The sequence below is a fragment of the Sus scrofa genome, chromosome 5 (assembly GCF_054392235.1).
Source record: "Sus scrofa isolate SSC_HxYL_T2T_F1_AM1 chromosome 5, Sscrofa_HxYL_maternal_Yorkshire_Landrace_v2.0, whole genome shotgun sequence".
NCBI classification, from domain to species: Eukaryota; Metazoa; Chordata; class Mammalia; order Artiodactyla; family Suidae; genus Sus; species Sus scrofa.
In genome coordinates, this window is record NC_139387.1 from 77,925,827 (window position 1) to 77,948,223 (window position 22,397).

The window sequence follows — 22,397 nt, forward strand, 5'->3', positions numbered from 1 at the left end:
CATACCACTAGCTCGGGGCTGTTTCTCATGATGTCCTCACAGAAATGGATCTTTGTACATCAAAGCGATGTGAAGTTCAGCCTGCCCTCTGACTGAATAGGAAATTCCAGGATCTGCCACAAGATTCCCCATACAAACAGAAGCCTCCTCTTCAGTTATCAGAACAACCCTCTGACTACATGCTGATGTCAAGTAATGTTAGAGCTAAGCTACTTCAGCCCTGGTGCCCATGAGCGAAAGAAAGCTCTTTAGTGAGCAAAGTTTTAAACCACCCTGACCCTTCGGGATATAGCAACCATGATCAGTCGTGCATAGAAACTACACTTCTGTTCACTAGATTTATACATTTAATCAACCTAAATAATATTAAGAAAGAGAACTTTAATGAATCTACTAGAACGCAGACAATTTAAATTCAAGGGAAATTTTAAATATATATATTTGTTGTCTGATCTAAGTATATAAAAATTTCTTCTTGTGCTATAGTAAGATTTTAAAATCATTAAGGAGAAAGGGAACACCTGAATAAGGCAATATTCTCCAAATATAATTCCCCTAGAAAGAGCCTAAAAATTTTATCAGAGTAACTTTGGAATAGCTTTCATTTCTTTCAGATATCCTGCTACATTAAATAATTGCCCTAATACATGGATTCATTTTTTGCTTCTAGACTAAAAAAATAATCTTACTTAGGCCCTGCTGTTATTATTAAACTCTAATATTTTAACTTTAGTTCCTGATTTTCACAGATACTTTTATACTTAGAACAAAATGAATATAAATGTTTTTTCCTTTGTGAACACTTGTCAGAGTTCTCTCTCTCTTTTTTTTTTTTTTTTTTTTCTTTTTAGGGCCACACTTGCAGCATATGGAAGTTCCCAGGCTAGGGTTCAAACTGGCACTAAGCTGCTGGCCTATACCATAGTCACAGCAATGCCAGATCTGAGCTGTGTCTGTGACCTACACCACAGCTTACAGCAATGCCAGATCCTTAACCCACTGTGCAAGGCCAGGGATCGAACCCGCGTCCTCATGCATACTAGTTGGGTTTGTCACCACTGAGCCACAACTGGAGCGCCCCAGAGTTCTTAATTTATGTTTATTTATGTGGTTCTTTCTTTCATTTCTCTATTCCCCACTAGACCAAAAGCCCCCTAAGGGTAGAGATCATGTCTCTTTGGCTCAGCGTCGCATGCTCAGTAACCACAGGATGTGCAAAATAAATGTGCAGTAAGTATTTGTTAAATATTTTGATTCCCGTGACTGGGCTTAAGCACCTCTGTTTGGCACCTCTGCCTATGTGTCTTACACACTAATTATATGTTGGAGAAGAACTGCACAAATTGAAAGGTGCATAAAAATGCAAAGAAGACTTCCTATCTCCAGAATGAGAAGAAACTACCAATAGGAACATCAATAAGCCATCTTAACTGGCAAGGAATCAAAAACTTATAACAAGATTCTATGCATTTGTTAAATCACTGAACATATTAAATGCCTATCTTACATCATTTGTATTACAACTGGACTGTTGACTTTCCATTATCATGCATTTCAAGCTGCAAATCTAGCAAGAAACTCCCCCTTCACCCAATCATCTGATTCAAAGGCCAGCACCATGTACTCAAGCAGTGCTATACCTGAGATTTAGTCCTAAGGCGTAAGGCTAGGAAAGGAGCATATGTTAGGAAAGATATCTCCCTTTTTCCTTCCTTTTTCCCATGCATCTCCCTTCCTCACCTGCAACCATGGTGGCATACAATTTTTGTTCTTTCATTACTCCAAGTTACAACCCAAACTCCCTTTTATTCAGATTTATACCTAGTCAACCACCTTGTTCCAAATACTTGACCCAACACACCCTCCTACTCCCTCTAGGTCACCAGAATCCAGGCTAACAAATGCTACTTTTTACTTATATATAAAGTTAACTCATATATTATAAGCGGTTTGTGCCAATTCTGATGCAGAAAAAACAGCAGTTATAACTTTATATATATATACAATTTTTTTTTTGGGTCTTTTCTAGGGCCTCACCCAAAACATATGGAGGTTCCCAGGCTAGGGGTCCAATTGGAACTGAAGCCACCGGCCTACACCACAGCAACGCTAGATCCAAGCCACGTCTGTGACCTACACCACAGTTCACGGCAATGCTGAATCCTTAACCCACTGAGCGAGGCCAGGGATTGAACCCACAACTTCATGGTTACTAGTTGGAATCGTTAACCACTGAGCCAGGATGGGAACTCCTATAACTTTATATTGTTAATTTACCTTTAAGAATCACTTATAGCATTGAGAACTATGTCTAGATACTCATGTTGCAACAGAAGAAATGGTGGGGGGAAAAACTGTAATTGTAATGTATACATCTAAGGATGACCTGACCCCCTTGCTGTACAGTGGGAAAATAAAATAAAATTTAATAAAAAAAAAAAAAAAAAAAAAAAAAAAAAAAAAGAATCACTTAAAGCTTAAGCTTTTAAAGTATAATTTGGTACTTTACAATTATTGCATAGCAAATGTTCAAATTTCCTCAATAAATTGAGGAAATTTTATACCTAAACTATCTAAGCAGCAATGAAAAACAGGTAAATTTGTACTTTACATAGATTCAGAATCTCTTAGCTGATAGGAATACTACATCAAGTGGTTTAAACCCTTTGATATTTGACAACCAATGTCAACATTTTTGTTGACAACCAAAAAAGAAACTGTGCCTGCAGAAGCTAATCAACAACTCAGAGGGACTTAAAACCAGGTGTCATGACTCTAAGGTCAGTATTCTAGAATACTGTCTCAAAGTTCAGTTCACAGACAGAGAAGCATCATCATTACACAGGAGCTGCTTGTCAGATATGCAGAATATCAGGCTCCCCCTCAGTCCTACTGAATCAGAATCTTCATTTTACCAAACTCCCATGTTATCGACATCCATATTTATGTCTGAGAAGCCCTATCCTAGAATACCAAATAATTCTGCTTTTGTTGTCCTTTAGGGATCATATAAAAATTGGAGGCAAACTCTATTCACCAAGAACATTTAAAGGACTTAACTATTTTAAAGTGGGAAAATGTTTCCATTACACTACTTGAACTATACGTCTTATTTTGACCTTTCAAAATAGAAAAAATTTCACATTTTTAGTGCCCTAATTTAATTCCAATGATAAATATAATGTCCTAAATATCAACTAATTAGGTGAGTCCTAAGATGATTTACAGACAGAATTATACTCTAATTATAAAATATTCAAAATAAGTTACAGAATTATAGAAAATTTAGAATACTAGATTATAGGATATAATTATGCAAATTATTAAATAACTTAAAGGAGATATAACTTAAGGTTTTAGCTATTTAAAGTAAGAGATTAGTTTAACTGTTTTACAGTAAAAGCTCTCAAAAGGCTTAAGAGAGATGAAATTTCTAAAGTGGTACTTCTAAAATATTTAATATTTTGAAACCAGCTTATTTTCTCAATCATTTTTAGTTTGTAATCAGGAGACATGTTTTAAAAAAAATCTATAAAGAGAAGTTCTAATAGGAAGTAAAATACTACTTGATACTTGGTTAATAATCATAATATTGAATGAGTATAATGCAAAATTTTATTATATTAACAGTTCAAAAGGGTGCTTCTAAATTTTGCTCATATTTCAAATGGGAAAAAAAAAAGATAATTTTTTTGATGCTCACTTCAGATACATTTTAAAAGCAAAACTTTTCTTCCTAATTCAACCTTAAATATCCTGATAAATCTTATCTGAGGTAAGGCCACAGTTTCCTCTTACTTTGTTGCCATTTTAATGTTGTTTTCCCAAAAAAGATTACCCTAAATAAGAAAGAGAAGAGAAAGAGCTCACCCATGATTTAGCATGTGTTAACAACAAAATGTCAATTCCCACCTAAATAAAAATTTCCAGTTGGCTCACAAATTTCTGAAAGGAATACTCTGAAAGTCAAATAGTAGGGTTCTTGGGTCATTTTCAGGCATCAAAATTTTGATGGTTTATTCTAAATTCACAGGAAATTGCCTGAATCTTAATTCATATAAAGCAGTATGGGTTTTAGTTTCAAAAGAATTTTTTATATTTTGGTGTTTGCTAATTTTATAAAATCATCATTATTTTTAGGAACACCAAGTTAATCCGATCTGAAACAATCTATAACACATTTCCCTGTGAATAGCAACTAAGTATTGAAATGACATTTTAATAAAAAACCTGGGAAATATTCCAACCTTCTTTCTTCTCGATTGCTTTCCTCAAGTTTCTGTAGCCTTCAAAATCACGAGGCACAGTATTGGAAGGCCAAGCCAATGAAGGACAAACCAGACAGTAAAAAGCGAAAGTGATAAGAAGGTAAAAATGATACATGAGCTTGAAGACTTTAAAATAAATTTTAAAAGATATCATCAAAGGACAATACACAGTAAAAAGGCAATACATTTTGTATGAGTAAAAAAGTAAGTAGAAAAACAAGCAGCATTATATCTAAGAAGAATATATAGACTATGAGTTGAAATTTTTCAGCAGCAAAATAAATCCACAGTCTCAACTTCTAAGCTGATAAATAGTAAGAATATTTGGATGCCATTACTTTTCTTAACCTAAAAAGGAACAATTTTCTCAGTTTCCACAAAAATCCCACTTTCAATGATATCCTCTTCCTTTTAAACCTTAATATAAAATCGTTTCATGGCATCAGTAAAAAAAGTTTCAAAAAGTAATGCCTTTAAACCATAATATGGAAATATCATTAATACTACATACTAGGATACTTGTTTTCTATTTTAATATACTACATGTGAACATCACTAAATCTTAAATTCTATTTCAAAATTATATATGAAATGGTATTGTGGTCAGATGAATACAGTTGTTATAATATCAGTGGAAAACTATAATTTTATTAGGTGAAAATTAATATCACTGTACTAATTCCTAGACTACCAAAGGACAAATCTAAGGCAAAGGTGGCAATAAAATGGGAAATGTAGTACTTTCCATTAGTAAGATTATTTTTCAACTAGAAAAGTGTGAAAAAATATAAATATGTTCTTAAAGGCTTTTAAAATTAAGAAGTGTTCAATACACAAAATTGGGAATCTTTACTCAATGGAATGTACAGAATACCAGTATCTGTCATGTAGACAAAAAGATAGATGTGCTAGTCTCTGATTCAGCATATAGCAATTCTGATATAGTACATTTCTGCTTGGAATTCCAAAAATATTTTTCAGAATCATTGATATTTTATTTATTTATTTATTTATTTGTCTTTTTGCTATTTCTTGGGCCGCTCCCACAGCATATGGAGGTTCCCAGGCTAGGGGTTGAATCGGAGCTGTAGCCACCGGCCTACACCAGAGCCACAGCAACGCAGGATCCGAGCCGTGTCTGCAACCTACACCACAGCTCACGGCAACGCCGGATCGTTAACCCACTGAGCAAGGGCAGGGACTGAACCCGTAACCTCATGGTTCCTAGTTGGATTCGTTAACCACTGCACCAGAATCATTGATATTTTAAAATGAAGAGATTGAGTTTTAGTTTGAATGATTTCATCAAAACAGATCTCATTTTAATTTTATAACATGTGCTCCCAAGTGACTTTTATTTGTTGACTTTGTGGTTATTTTTCACACTCAATTTACATACTGCTTTGCAAGAAGAGACTAGCAATCTTTCTGAGAAAAAAAATTCTGCAGTGATATTCACCAGGGATCAAAATGTCCAGTATACTGGCTAGAAAAGGGAAAGAAAAGCCATTGCTTAAGAAATCTCTTGTGTTTCTAGAGTTTCAACCTGACACCACTAAATACAAACATAATGCAGTCTGATGAATGAGTGAACTCTCTTAATAATGCAAGTCATTTAAAGCTAGATATCCAAAAATATGGGGATGAATGTGTGAATGGTAAATTTTCTTTATTTATACACACCAGAAAAGCAAAAATTTTTATATCTAATCTAGGCTATGCTGATGATAACGAGCTGCGATAGCTCAAAGTATATAGTTCTCTGGCAAAAAGCTAAAATTTTCTGTTTTCAACATGAAGGATTTCTGCTCACCTTACACAAGAGAGCTGCATTAAAACATACGGATAATGTGAGCTAATAAGTAGGTAAACTTTAGATGCCTTCCCAATTGCCTCTTTAAAAAATAGTGCAATCAGTAGTTCCAAAAGACAGTAGAGGACAGAGATATAAACTATTAACCCTATACTTCTCCATGACTTAAAGGGATTTAGTTTCTATTTAATTTAGTTCCATTATAATGCCTCTTCCATAGATAAAGGAGGGGAATGACAGATCTTGCTAACCGGTCTATCTTTTGTGTAACTAAAAAAATATTCAATTATTCTCCTTTATGTTCTAACTATACACACTTTTGGATTTTTTTTTTTTTTTTTTTTTTTACACTTCTGGATTATTTTACAGCTCAACAGAAATTAAGCACAGAAAGGTAGAGGAGCCAATCTTTAAACCTCAAATATTAGCTATTGGTTGAAGTTTTGATAAAGACTTTGATGCAGAAGAGGGTGAAACTTTCATGTAAAACAGGACTTACGACATCCTCCTTCAACACAAACGTAGCTTCTGACCTAAAAATGACCCAGTTGCCACCCTCCCTATCAACACTTACACTGTCAGAGGCCTTGGAGTCACTACAAATAAACACGAACAACAAAAAAAAAAGTAAATTAAAAGATATGAAACTTCTAAAGAATTCGTACATTCAGTGAGGAGGAATGGAAGCAGATATGAGAACTAGGACAGCTGAACAAAGCTAAACCCAAAGGCCAAGACTCTGACAAGTTTTGGAAACGCTCAGCCAAAAGAGGGTAAAAAACATATTTCGAATACTACTTAATTTCTTCTTTCTTCATGAGGTTGCTGCCCAAATTTTCAGTAGTTAAATGAATGCTTCCTCTTTCAAAATTACAAATATCCCTAGAGGAAACTTACTAGTTATACAGCATTTCCACTGGCATGAGTTCCTTTAATCAGATGGCTTTGTGCCCAACTTTGAATTTAAGGAGATGAGAGAAGAAAGTAGATGGTTTTAAGGTTGGGACAGTATTTTGGGCTAGGGAAGAATTACAGGAGAACTGACCTCATAGGGGAAGAAAGGATTAAGGCAGCATGGGGCCACAGGAGGTCAGTGGATGAGAATAAGAGAGAATGGCTAAGGCAGAAATTCATATTTCCCCCCAAAAGGTGGTCAACACTCATGAATTTTCTTTCCCTTATTTTCCTTTTCCAATTCCCTTTCGAATTGTTCTTTCCACACTATAAAACGAGTAAAAATCATTGTACGTGAGTTAGGAAACCTGGACATTATGTATTTGTAACACTTTCTGGAGAAAAATTAGTTCAAAGTTCCAAACAATTTCTCATTGAACTTATTATACATGTAAGGCTGAGGTAGAACCAAATTTTGCAATATTCTCTTTGATAAATAAATACATATGGGAGTTCCCGTCATGGCGCAGCAGAAACAAATCCAACTAGGAACCATGAGGTTGAGGGTTTGATCCCTGGCCTTGCTCAGTGGGTTAAGGATCTGGTGTTGCCTTGAGTGGTCGTGTAGGTAGCAAATGCAGCTCGGATCTGGCATTGCAGTGGTTGTGGCGTAGGCCGGCAGCTGCAGCTCCAATTTGGGCCCTAGTCTGGGAACTTCCATATGCCGTGGGTGCGGCCTTAAAAAAAACAAACAAACAAACAAAAAACCCCAAAAATAAATACATACAAATATACATACATATGAGACATGTAATACTCAACCAGAATCAGTACATCCAAACAAGAGCTATTGCCTCCAAAGAGTTTCTGTGGAATCACTAACTTTAGTAAAGCTGCTATCACCCTAAACACTTCTGGAATTCTTTGTTTATTGTTTGTCTTAACCTGTAGCAAACCCTTGGCTAAAATGAGGGGGTACCAACATTTTTAAAGTAGGAATTTATATTACATACAGCTAAATATTATTGGCGATAAACAAAAAGTTTTATCAAACTAAGTAAAACCAGTATTGATTTCACTTTTTAATTGATAAGGTCTGAATAGAATGTGGTAAGAAAAATATTATTAAATTCTACAAATTTATGTATGTAGTAATATAAATTAATAAACTGATTCTAAAGGCTTTTATAGTTACACAGTTTATGGTACACAAGAAAATTTTTGTAAGTTTGTGTATTATATAGGTTTCAATTACCAAGACACACTATAACATATGTGTGAAAATGCCTTATGATGCATTTTTAAAGCATCATAAAGGGGTTATTCATTTTTAGGAAGAATTAATTCATTTTTCTTATTCTAAGCTTTTACTTTTTTTGTAGATAACTAAGGTAACATCTTTAAATCTACCTTAACTGGCTTGGACTTTTTCCTCACACATTTTTTTATTTCATGTCACTTTTTATTAAGAAATAACAATTTTTCCACATTTAAATCCAGTTGTTTGGTGAGGTCTTCTTAGTATTAACATCTGCCATTACTTCTATTATAATAATTACTACATCTATCATAATAACTGAAATAGTCAATTTTTCAGTCTGAGATAATTAGTTTTAATTTTTTTACCTTTAAATGGTTAGGAGTTCCATTAATAAAGCAACAGAAACAAAACTTAATACAATGTTTTTTTCTCTAGTACTATTTACCAGTCAAAATGCTTACAACACTACATTGTCACAAAAATAACCTGCATCAGAGGTATTAATTTAGGGTAACTGTGACCTTATAAAAATGTCAAAACAGCCTCAGTTTCTATTGGGATACCTATCTATTTTTCATTATTCATACTCTAACATATGATTATGGTAACATCTCTCAAATTACCTTGAAAGGAAAGAGTGGAATCAGCTCTTGGCCTTGAGAAATAAACCGTTGTTTATCCTTACTTATTATTTATGAACACAAACCACCTATACCTTTAAAATAAAAGTCATACCATTTCACATTTTGATCAACTACACAATTGAATTTTATAAATAAATGTTAAGTCATGTGCAAAAGTACCATTTTCATCCCCACAGTATGTTGGGTCAGACTGGTTTTGATAATTCTATCAATAATGTTTCAGAGGTTTTTTATTTGTTTGTCTTATGGCCACACTGGGGTGTACAGAAGTTCCCCAGGCCAGGGACTGAATCTAAGCTGCAGCTGCAGCATCACTGGATCCTTTAACCTACTGCGCTGGGCTGGGGATCAAGCCCATACTGCTGCAGTGACCCAAGCCACTGCAGAGGATTCTTCACCCAAATGTGCCCAGTGGGAATTTCACTATTGTTACAGTTTTAATTGCCCTGCATAAGAGCTAATCATTATATATTTCTTACTGCTGCCATAATCAGCCATCCATGAGAAACACCTATTCAGACATTAGTATCTTAAGAATGCAGTTTCAATTGCAATGCCTCCTAACCAAAGATGTGCCACTCTTTGTTTTAAATATTTTAATCATTCCTTTCTAACTCAAGGACACGCAGCAGAAGTAATCTGAATTTAAACCTCCAATAACTTTGGTCAACTGACTATACAAGGAAGAAATGCCTGGTTGTTTAAATAAATGTCTAGATAAACTGAGCAAAGCACCATGTAGACAAAGTGTCAATAATTCTACAAAGTTCACCCCCATAATAAGCTACGTGACAAATAAGATATATTTTCCCCCTTTGGAATATCTAGCCAAAAATGCTTAAAATTAATTTGACTGGCATGTTTAAAATATATTCTAAGGAGTAATTTGACTGCACCATAGAATCAATATGTGAACATGTAAACAACTTAATGAGGTTTTAACCCTTCACACATTATAAGTGGTCAAATTTTAATTTTCCTCCTCTTCTTTGCACCCAGTTGATTTCAGAGGGAGATATTACCAGGATGCAAGGAGAAGGAAGCCTAGAACAGTGGTGAAAAGCTGAGTAACTCCTTGTTGGAAGAGTCAGAGAGCCTGAAATAATACAAATAACTTTCATGTAATCAAATTAGAAGCCCTGAAGAAAATTCTTAAAGAGATCAAATGACGTTAAATGGCTGCCTGACAGATTAGTTTAGCCTTTAAGCTAATGTAGGCAGGAAGCAGAATATATCAATGAGATTACTTAACTGTATTAGAAAATGAAAAAAAAAATGAAATATTGAGTAATAGTAGAACAAGCGTTGCAGAAAAGATGAATGGAATGCAAAAGCAGCTATTTGAAGGAATAATAAAATGATTTCTAACAGTAATTTTACCTCGTCACAGTCTAAATAACATTCATTATTATATTATGATAATTAAATTTATTTTTTACATATAAGTAGACATAAATCTTTAAAAGTATATAATTCTAATTGTTAACTAATTTAATTTATTAATATACTTATGAGACTATGTGTACTCACTGCAATTGCAAATTAAAATATCCTGAAAAAATAAGAAAAACAGGGATTCATAAAGCAGTGATTTTATAACACTACCTTTTTTTCTTCTTCTTTTCTTTCCTTTTCAGCTTCTCTAAATCTTTCTTAGCTAGATCTATAATTTCAATGGTCTCTTTGTCTGAAGACATTATAGTAGGAGAGAACGCTGATGATCCACTGAAATACGGTGATCTTGCTGTGGCTCTTGTCAAGTTTTTTCGAAGGTTCTCATTCACTGCTTCACTTTCTAGCAATTTTGCCCTAGTGCATAAAAATATATTTAGGTTAGAAACATTTCATTATTCCGGTTAAAAAACACATAACATAAAATTTACCACCCTAAACATCTCTCAGTATATGGTTCTACAGCACAAAGTACACCCACACTGTTGTGCAACCATTGCCACCATCGACCTTCAGAACTTTTTCATCTTCTTCGATTGAAACACTACCCATTAGGACAATGTGAGAAAAAGAATGTATATATATATATATATATATATGAAATGATTTCTAATAGTAATTTTACCTTGTCACAGTCTAAATAACATTCATTACCATATTATTATTATTATTTTTTATTTATTTATTTATTTATTTTTGGTCTTTTTGCTATTTCTTTGGGCCGCTCCCGCGGCATATGGAGGTTCCCAGGCTAGGGGTCCAATCGGAGCTGTAGCCACCGGCTTACGCCAGAGCCACAGCAACACGGGATCTGAGCCGCATCTGCGACCTACACCACAGCTCACGGCAACGCCAGATCATTAACCCACTGAGCAAGGGCAGGGATCAAACCCGCAACCTCATGGTTCCTAGTCGGATTCATTAACCACTGCGCCACGACGGGAACTCCCATTACCATATTATTATACTTAAAGTTATTTTTTACATATAAGTATATATAAACCTTTAAAAGTATATAATTATAATTGTTAACTAATTTAATTTATTAATATACCTGAAAAGTTATTTCATCAATAACATATACATGAATGACTGGGTCACTTTGCTGAACATCAGAAGCTGACAGAATAGTGTAAATCAACTACAATAGAAAAAATAAAAATCTAAAGAAAAAAAAAAAAAGAAACTACCCATTAAATACTAACTCCTCATCGTCCTCTCCTCCTAGCCTCTAGCAACTGACATTCTACCTTCTGTCTCTACAAACTTGATAACTCTAGGAATGAACTGAGACCATTTTATTGAGTTGTTTTGCATATTAAAAAGTTTCCTGAAATGTATTTCAACATTACTACAAAGTATAGCTTTTTTTTAAACAAATGTATTCACAAATATTAACATTTAAGATATTTTATAAATTTCCTGATTAATTATAAATCTGAAGTCACATTCTTAGCTCTCAAAAGTGTCAATGGCAATTAGATTACTTGCATTCTGGCCAATAGGCACTAGTCAGCCTTGCTTTGTAAACCCATCATTTAAACTTAAAATGTAGAAGCAGCATGGTTCCCTTTCTTTCTGTTCCTCATTCATCATGCTATAATAGCATTCCCAAATCTTTGCAAGGAATAGTTAGACAAACTTGCCCCTAACTGGGTGAAAGATATTTGGCTCCTGAATATGGTGTGGGAAAAGACGAAATCTCCAAGGAAACCTGAGTTTGATAATTAAAAACATTCTTTTGTCTGCTCAAGCAGTCCTAATAATGACAGGAGAATAATGTATGTACTGTCAGGAATATGCAAAATTACAGAATGATGAGATTCTAAAAGAGCCTGGATTCTTAAGACTAAAAGGGGTTCAGAGAGTCCCCTAGGCCAGTTCCTTAATTCCATTTGATTTAAACTATCAAGAACATAATTATCTGTTTCAATATAACAGATTTCCCAGGTCAATTTGGCACAAGGGTGATTGAGACAAGGCCATAAGGAGAAAATACTATCTACAATCTCTGTCTCAAAACGATATTGCTAAGCACTTTTGCCATATATTCAAAATTTTCAGAGGAAAATGCTAGATTATTTGTAACTACTGAGCTCTAGAAGCAATCAGGTCTATATTTTTTCACTGTCTGCCAAAATTATCCCTGACATTGTTGAAATCAGCTAGAGACAGAGTGTATACAAATGTTACAAGTAGGTGTCCTACATATTTTTTTAATGAAATTGTTTTTTACTGTATATATGGTGTCACGATAGTTACAATGTTTTAAAACAGCTGTGTGCAAACTTCTAGGTTAGATAATTTTAGAATAATTTTAAAGAAAATTATGACTATGATGCTGTCATTTTTTTTTTTTTTTCTTTTGCTGCCACAACATGGCATATAAGCGTTCCCAGGCCGGGGATCTAATCTGAGCCACAGCTGCAACCTACACCACAGGTGTGGCAACACTGGAACCTTAACCCACTGTGTCAGGCCAGGCATCAAACCCACATCCCAGCAGAGATAATGCCAGATTCTTATTCCACTGTGCCACAGAAGAAACTCCTAAATGTTGGCATTTTTAATGAGAGCAACCTAAGTATAAAAATTAAGCTTAACTATATAAAAACTCAAAGTCAAAATTTATACTTTTCTGTATTTTCAATATCCAAGGCACAAAGTCTGAGTACATAATAATGAATGTTAAGAACAAATGAAAATATAAATTAGTTATCAATAATGACCTATCTTTTAATTGGCTCATCTATATAACAGACAACTTGTGTTTTTTTTACTACCTGATTTTAAAAGTTTGCATTTTTCAGAACCAATCTTAGGGTTACCATAGGTGAAATTCCTGGGGAAGGGAGGAAAAATTGGGAGGATGAGAATAAGATATTCACACTACTATATAAAATAAATTATGAATGAGAACCTACTGTATAGCACAGGAAAATCTACTCAATAGTTTGTAACAACCTATATGGGAATAAAGAATGGATATATTTATATGTATGACTGATTCACTTTGCTATACTCCTGAAACTAATATAACACTGTAAGCCAACTATAGGCCAATGAAATTAAATTTTAAAAAAATAAAGTAAAATAAAAGTTTGCATTTGGTAGAAGGATATTCAATGCTTCTTCGATCCTGGTGCTGATAAAGGCTGAAACCTTTAGGGCTCACTCCCTCCTCCACAGTGTTTTAGTAGAACCTGTTTTTTTGTATGGGCCCAGTGATAACATCTCTCTTTGCCTCTCCTTTTCCCACTCACCCGCCCACACACTTGTTGCTGTATGCATTTCATTTAGTAGGAAACTAAGCATTGAGACATAAAGAGAAGTATACTGATTTCTCTGGGAAAAAGAAAACTGAGGCCTGCCTCTCAGCTCTGTCACCCACTGGATCTCGAGCCATCTTTAAAAGCCTCCACTGTTTCCTCCATAAAACAAAGATGAAAATATATATTTCCCTAGGATGGTTATGAGGATAAATGATATAAATGAAAATTCATCTAATGTCATACTAACAACATTTTAACAAATAATACTATTCTTACAAAGAAGGTGGAAACAATATACTTATCTATCAGTTACAACCCAAGAGTACTCATGGAGCCATGCAAAAATCATGTTAGAAAAATATTTAATAACATTAAGAAATGCTCCCAACATTTTGTCACATTTCAAAGAATAGAGGGTAAAGCAATATAGACACCCTGATATAAATTTTACTCAAGTATGCACTGAAAAAAAATACTGAAGAGATATACCAAAATGTTAACATTAGTTCTTGAAATGGTGCAAATATGGATGATTTTAACTTTTTTTTAATACTTTCTTATACTTTCAGAAACTTCTACAAAAAATTTAAACCCCCACAAAGATTAAATAGTGACTATTATTATTTCACAACAAATAATGTGCCATGTAAATTTACTAAAAGGTAACTAATATTATTTTACAATTAGAATGATAATACTTAACATATAAACATTCCCAAGTAGCAATACATTGACATGATTTGCATTACATTTAAGTAGTTGTGAATAAATGCCTTCCTAAGGGCAAGTATTGACTAAAATATGGATTGGAGTAGATTAAATTCTTTTGGTAGATTAAAAAAAAAGAATATGAAAACTTGGACCTAAATAATAAAACATGGTAGACTTTTATAATACTTTCCAATTTAAGAAATTTATATCCTGTTCTTTTATTTGAACCCCCTAATAACTCTTTGAGCAAGTATTATCTCATTCTTATAGATGAAAACTAAAGTTCAGAGATGTTAGGTAATTTGCCTAAGGTCCTATACTTAATAAACAAGCTTAAATTTCAGTCCAACTAATCCTATTTAAATTCAAAGCTCATTTATATTTATCCCATACGTGAATCATTTTTTAACATAAATTATAGTCCTGAGATTCTAGAAGCTTTCTCCTTAGGAGTGGGACAAACTGAATTAAAGAGTCATCAAAGAAAAGCTGGGAAAGTAGAAGAAGCTATTAACCTACATCGCAAAAGATTCCATCACTGATGGAACTAAAGGCCTAAGAATCTTCATTGTTCTCTAAATGGCTTAAAGAATAGTTAGCACAAGAACTTAAAGAAGGAAAATATTAGGCACTCCTGTTAGCTACTAAAGGGAGTGGAAATGATTCAATCGGTTCTCTAGGACATAGTGACATTAGTTGAGCAAATAGTGTGATCAAGCTTAGATGTGGTCTTCGAATAACAGGGTGGAAGAAAGAAAATGGAGCTCCAGAACCAGGGCATGGAATTAGCCTTAACAACTGACCACTGCCAAGAAAATAAAAGAGATAATGAGAAACAGACAAGAGGTAGAAAAGTAATCTTTAAGAACTAAAAGAGATAGCAGGTGTTCCCATTGTGGCTCAGCAGTAACGAACCTGACTACCATCCATGAGGATGCAAGTTCGATCCCTTGCCTTGCTCTGTGAGTTAAGGGTCCAGTGCTGTCATGAACTGTGGTGTAGGTCACAGTTGCGGCCCAGATCCCACGTTGCTGTGGTGTTGCTATAGGCCAGCAGCTGCAGCTCAAATTCAACCCCTGGCCTCAGAACTTCCATATGCGGCAAGTATGGCTCTAAAAAGGCAAAAAAAATTTTTTTTTAATTTTAAAAATAAAACAAAAGGGATAGCAGTTTTAACTCAAGGAATGGTAAAGATGGGGTCTACAGAGTGAGAAAAGACTGGAGACTGGCCAGAGAACAAGTTTTTGGCAGTCAGCAGGAAAGAGCACTGCCAACACAGCATGGAAACAAGTCCAGGTTGGCTGCTGACCAGAACTACGACCTAACAACCCAAAGGTCTCCATCAAGAAGGTAAAGTTTGGAGATACACGAACAGAATAAAAGTAATAGGTATTTGAGTAACTTTTTCTATTGCCAGGTCAGATATTTTCTCATTGGTTTTCACTTTCTGAAACATTTAAGGATCCAGTGTGCTTTGTGGAAACAGATGCTACTCATTTTTTTTTTTTTTTTTTGGTCTTTTTGCCTTTTCTAGGGCTGCTCCCTGTGGCATATGGAGGATCCCAGGCTAGGGGTCTAATCAGAGCCGTAGCTGCCGGCCTACAGCAGAGCCACAGCAACGCGGGATCCGAGCCGCGTCTGCAACCTACACCACAGTTCACGGCAACACTGGATCCTTAACCCACTGACATGCTACTCATTTTTAAGAATCTCTACAATAGCCAGAGGAAGGGAGAGGGAAAGAGAACACAAATACAAGATGAGAAGTATTAGAGTAACTGTGAAAGATAATCTCTCACTTGGCTATTTTCTGCCAATGGATAGTAGAAGTGTGATCCGAGCTATTTAAATGCTCCTGATGGAGCTGACTGTAGTTTTATTTCAAAAGAAAGCAGCTCAGCCATCAGCGCTAACCATGGAACCTGAAAATATTAGACACAGTTAGTGTCCCTGACTTTCTTTCTGACTCGGATTTTCCCATGTGGGCTCAGTGGTCCCCTCCAAATTCCCACACCAGGCATCGGTGTTCCGTTTACCAACTACCGTCATTCCATTTACCACATGGGACTATTTATATAAGTAAGTTGACCCACCTAGACTGTGAACCCCTTGTTTATGTCACACTTGTTCAGTCTATGGCATGATGTTTGGCAGAGAGTGAGTATTTGCAGTATGCATGCGAAATGCGAGTGATGAATGAGCCTTTGTATGTACTAGAGTAGTAGGGATGCAATGACTCACACATAAGGAATAGCTGGAAAGTATAAGGGAACAGGAATAACAGGAGATTCAAAAAATGAGAGATGCCTTATTGATGGTGACCATTCCAAATGGTGGGTGAAGAGGCACAGGGAGGTAATTTCATCAGCATATAGTATGTCCTTATGTCACGTCAGGTAAGCTTCCAATGAAGGGTATAACAACAAGAGTAGGAGGGTAACACAGGAAGCTAATGTGGGAAGAGAGAGGAGGAAAGTAGTTTGGAATGTGACATTATATTCCCATATGCTCCATATAGGCCTATTCCCCTAAAGTTAACCTGACCACAGGGCTGAAATATCACTGTAAAGAGTTCCTACAAAATAAGCCCAACAATCAGCAATAATACCTCACTGCAAAACCCAAAATATGTGCATTATACATTACAAAACATGAATTGTACCTGAGATCTTCAATTTCTTTAATATAACTGTGAATCATATTACTGATCTCCTCATTCCCTTCACCTGCAAGATAAAATATGACATTAAGAATATCCTTCAAGTTAAAAATTCAATAAAACAGAATGAGAGAAAAAATAGAGTTGTAGAAACAAAATAATAATGCTTTGAAATAATTTAAACAGCAAATTTCCTGCCCATAATTGCATGAGCAAAAAGGTAATATGATAAAACAAAGGCACATTTCATTTCTGTAAGAATGTATTATTTACAAATTATTTAACTTAAAATCATAGATTGTAGACACAGAGACTGATTTTTTGACATTAAATAGTCCATGAAATTAACAAACATGAAGAATGTTTCTTGTCCTCCTCAAGTGAAACCCTCACTCATCCCACCCTACACACATACCTGCTCTGGCAAGAACTTGGTTGGCCTGATCACTAACAAGCTGTGTGATTCTGGTTCTCAATGCATCGACTGTCTCTTGCATGGCTTTAATTCTTACACGTAGGTTGTTATTTTCAGTCTGTAGCATAGCATTCTCATGAAACATGTCATTGATGCTTTCCACACCCTCCTCATCGATTATTCTTTTACCCTAGAAAAGAAAAATATTTCCCTGTTGGTTGAGAAGCTTTAAATACATGAGTTTTGTTAAAGGATGCTATAGGACTATTTAATTTTACAACCGAGAGTCCTTTTGTCTTAATAGTCAAAGGCAAGAGAAATCTTTTTCCCTCTTACATTTCTCCATGGAACATTTGTCACTAAAGAAATTGATTGGGGAGTTCCTGGCTCAGTGGTTAACGAATCCAAATGAGGTTGCGGGTTCAATCCCTGGCCTTGCTCAGTGGGTTAAGGATCCAGCGTTGCCATGAGCTGTGGTGTAGGTTGCAGACACAGCTCGGATCCCGTGTTGCTGTGGCTGTGGTGTAGGCTGGCAGCTACAGCTTCGATTAGACCCCTAGCCTGGGAACCTTCATATGCTGTGAGAGCAGCACTAGAAAAGGCAAAAAGACAAAAAAAAAAAAAAAAAAAAAAAAAGAAAGAAAGAAAGAAAGAAATTGACTGGGAAGGAAGCCTTTTGAAACAAGAGGTTGGCCAGGTTGATAGACTGAGCATTATTAAAGGCTACCTACAAGGAAAACTAGAGAACTGTGCCTCCAAAAGGAAAGATGCCATCGCTATGACAGACAAGAGACTCCAGAGACATCCAGGTGCAAGTATCACATAAAGATATCCTTGTGCACACAAAATGTATCACAAAATGCAAAGTCAAAACCATTAGCTTACTGTTTTGTATTCCATGAGCTCCATCTGAAGTCGCGTTATCTCATTACGGAGTGCATTGATCTGCTGACTAGCTCTGTCCTGATTGACCATTACCTTGTTCTTGATATTTCTAGCTCGATTGGCATATTTCAGGGTATTTAAAGTTTCCATAAAGTCTCTGTCAGAAGGGCTGACACATGCTATCATGATTGTTTGGCTGAAAGTTACAAAGAATAATTAGCTGTACAGACAAAAGCAAATAAAACACCCACCGAAATAATCATTTTAAAATTCCTGCCCTTTGAATAATATCTACTCTTTAAGATACCAAAAGATTTGATATTACTAACTTAAAAGCAAATTTTAAAGCCTCAATGCTTTAAAGCCTCTTAAAGACTACCTAAAGAAAAAAAAAGATTTTGTTTACCTGGGGAAAATGAATTTACATTATCCTTTTTTGATTCATAATACCTTGAGGAAGTACAAGTGCATATATTTCTTTCTCACCCCTTTGCAAAAATTTTTGAAGCAATGTACACAGAATAATTCTAAAATTTAATCTACCTAGACTATGACATGTTGAAATTCAAAAATCAGCGCTTTCATTATTACTTACTATTTCAGGATCTTAATTTTTTTCTTCTTTTTATTTAATCACTTGTAACCTGATTTTTTTATGTCAGTAAAGAATTTTACACAAAATCTTATCACCTGATCAAGAAAAATATTTAGTATATCCATATGTCTTACAATATAAAACATCATTTGTGATTGAGAAGTCAAAATTCTAGAGTTTCTGGCCAGATTACACAGGAAAAATGGGAAACATTACTTTATGGTCATGATGAATTGTTTTACTAAAGAATAGGATAATAAAATGCTTATCATGTCTAAGCTATTTCTGTCCATGAAAGAGATGCGGAGATTCTAATGGGCACATAACACACTAACTGAAAAAATATAGGGGAGTTTCCATTGTGGCTCAGCATCCATGAGGACACAAGTTTGATCCTTGGCCTTGCTCGGTGGGTTAAGGGTCTGGAATTGCTGTGAGCTGTGGTGTAGGCTGGCCGCTACAGCTCCTATTTGACCCCCAGCCTGGGAACCTCCATATGCCTTAGGTTCAGCCCTAAAAAGACGGAAAAAAAAAAAAAGGAAGTACACTTAAGGTGCTAATTTACTTATGCTGGTAGAAAATTCACACATTTCCAATCGATAGGCTCCTAGTCTCCTGTTTCCACTCCTGCCTTCTCCCAATTATCTTAACACACAGCACTCATAGTAAATCTTTTGGTTTTTATGGTATTGTCAAGCTTTTTTTTAAACTCATTTTAGCGGATGTGTAGTAATGTCTCATTGCGGTTTTGTTTTTTTTTTTAATATTTAAAATTCTTTTGTACAATTTGTAAAGTTACTTTCCATTTACAATTACTACAAAATATTGGCTACAGTCCCTATATTGTACAATACATCCTTGAGCTTCTTTTGCACCCCCAAAAGTTTGTACCCCCCACTCTGTCACCCCTACATTGTAACTCCCTCACCCTGGTAACCACTGCTTTGTTCTCTATACCTATGAGTTGGCTTGTATTTTGTTATATTCACCAGTTTGCTGTAATTTTTAGATTCCACACACAAGTGACAGCATACAGTATCTGTCTTTCTCTGTCTGACTTATCTCACTTAGCATAATGCCCTCATAGTAACCCTTTTGAAAGGGATCCCATTCTCCTAACTTTATCCCGTTATGAACTCCTGCTCATCCCTACTTACTCTTACTTTTACTACTATTCAAGATTCCACTCAGAGATCATCTAGTCCAAGAATCCAACCCTCAGTTTGGCGGTTCTCTTTCTCTCTGCTTTCTTACATCCTTTGAATCTCTATTTTGTGTTTATGATGATTATGACAATGACTATATTAAAATTTTATAAACTCCAACTCTCAGACCCCAAACTCTTAGAGGACAAGGATCATCAACTGTTTTTATTCATCAGAAAACTTACACACATTATCTGGAATATATTAGGTTATTAATATTTGTTTTGTTTGGAACATATTAGGTCAGTAATAATTGTATGTCAAGTGTCATAATTATTTATTTGAGGTCAGAAAGCTAAGGTAACTCACGCATCTCTTTTGATGAAGAAGATACAGTAATCAAGCGAGAGTGATGATTATGGATACTGATGAGAGGCAGTACTACTGAAAGTGTAATCCCCAGTCCAAGTCTGCAAATTACTTGTTACCAGTTCACATAGAGAAAGTGAAAGTAAGCATTTTGGAAACTTTTACAATATTTCACCTTGTTGTAATCAATGAATTCATTTTACTGAATAAAGTATTAATCAATACAAGTGTTTTCAAACTCACATAAGTCACCAATGGGACAACTAAGTACAGTCATGTACAATATCAACCCATCACAAATTGGGAAGTGGGAAAGGAGAACTCTCCCTTCATAACTATTCTGAGAAGTACGGGATCAAGTGCTTAAGAGGAATGGTGAAATCAGGAACGAGAGGAGCTAAGATTGATTGTATAGGAAAAGGGTCACATACTGAATAAACCCAAAAGATACAAATTTTAAGAATAGTTGTGTTTAGCTTGGTTTTTCAAAAAGTCACTAAATTTTGCAGATAAACATAAGCAACTTGTTTCAAAAATGTCTCTGATCTAATTTTTCTTTTTGGAGTAATTTGTACAAGTATCACAAAATGAAGGTATCTTGTCCTCCAAGGCATATACAAATTATAATGCTTTTTGAACTAGGAATTCAATCTCACAATTTCAAGCAGGAACTGAGGGTCACGGAGAATGAGATTACAAGAGAGGAATTACCACCCAGTGAGAAAATGGATAAAGAACACTTGAGACTTTCTATCTGTAGCTTAGATAAAACTCAAGAAAATTCAAAACCCACAGCGCAAATCTCTTAGACTATTAGAGGGCAAGAAAACTTTCAGAAATATTGAAGTATTCAAAAGTATTTAAACTTACAAGGGGAAGACATTTATTATCTCTGTTATAAAGCAAAGGTACACAAAAAAGTTGAGAAATAAATACAGGAAAAGGCAACAATTTAGCAAATTTTAAAATTTCATATTTGGTTTAAAAAACAAAAACATTTGCTCTATTATAGGACCCAGATTAATACTGAAGGTCAAAGGAAATAGAGAAAAGAAGAAATATGCAACAATGGAAGGGATACAAAGGATATGCTAGAAGAGAAATAAGATCATATCAATATTACATTAAAAGAAGGAATTTAAAAATGATACTGCTGGATTTCCCTTTGTGGCTCAGCAGTAATGAACCTGACTGGTATCCATGAGGACAGGGGTTCAATCCCTGACCCTGCTCAGTGGGATAAAGATCCAGCACTGCTGTGATCTGTGGTGTAGGTTGCAGATGCAGCTCAGATTCTGAGTTGCTGTGGCTGTGGTGTAGGCCAGCAGCTGCAGCTCCAATTCAACCTCCGGCCTGGGAATTTCCACACGCCTCAGATGCAGCCCTAAAAAAAAGTTTCCTTTAATTCTATTTAAAAAAACAAACAAACAAAAAAAAAACCACTTCATGGGAGTTTCCACTGTGGCTCAGCAGGTTACGAACCTGACTAGTATCCATGAGTTTGATTTCCTGGCCTTGCTCAGTGGGTTAAGGATACAGCATTGCTGCAAATTGTGCTGTAGGTCGCAGACGCGGCTCGGATCTGGCATTGCTGTGGCTGTGGTGCAAGCTGGAAGCTGCAGCTCTGATTAGACCCCTAGCCAGGGAACCTCCATATGCCACAGGTGTGGCTCTAAAAAGACAAAAAAAAAAAAAAAAAAAAAAAAAAACACCCCAAAAAACACTTTATTTCTAAACCCATCCAACTTCAAACCTAAATAGATTCAACATTATCAAAACTCTCTGGATAACAGTTGTTCAAAGAGAAAGTGTGCAACTTTTACCAGGTCACTTTACAGCATCTATTGATCTTTTTACAGCATCAGTAAACATGCTGTTAGCCTACTGAAAACACTGTAAAATAGATTCATTGTAGTTGTCTGCAACTTGTTCAATTGTGATGTGATTGAACTTAAATGCCAAAAACATTTCCACTATTAAAGTCATCATGTTGATGTTTATAAAGAGGAATGCA

At 35.1% G+C, this 22,397-nt stretch overlaps 1 protein-coding gene across 11 annotated transcripts in view; it reads right to left on the reverse strand.

The window, feature by feature from the left end:
- The window catches only part of KIF21A (kinesin family member 21A), a 141,163-nt gene that overhangs the window by 46,301 nt on the left and 72,465 nt on the right, over positions 1–22,397 (reverse strand). For 7 of the 11 annotated variants that reach the window (XM_021092530.2, XM_021092527.2, XM_013997928.3 and 4 more), the window contains exons 8-12: positions 18,275–18,470; positions 17,390–17,579; positions 16,978–17,041; positions 10,486–10,689; positions 4,248–4,286 (exon numbers count right to left, since the gene is read on the reverse strand). In XM_021092530.2, the coding sequence (XP_020948189.1) occupies positions 4,248–4,286; positions 10,486–10,689; positions 16,978–17,041; positions 17,390–17,579; positions 18,275–18,470 (693 nt within the window). The remainder of the gene's footprint in view (positions 1–4,247; positions 4,287–10,485; positions 10,690–16,977; positions 17,042–17,389; positions 17,580–18,274; positions 18,471–22,397) is intronic. The other 4 variants (XM_013997932.3, XM_013997931.3, XM_013997935.3 and 1 more) reach the window with 1 other exon arrangement.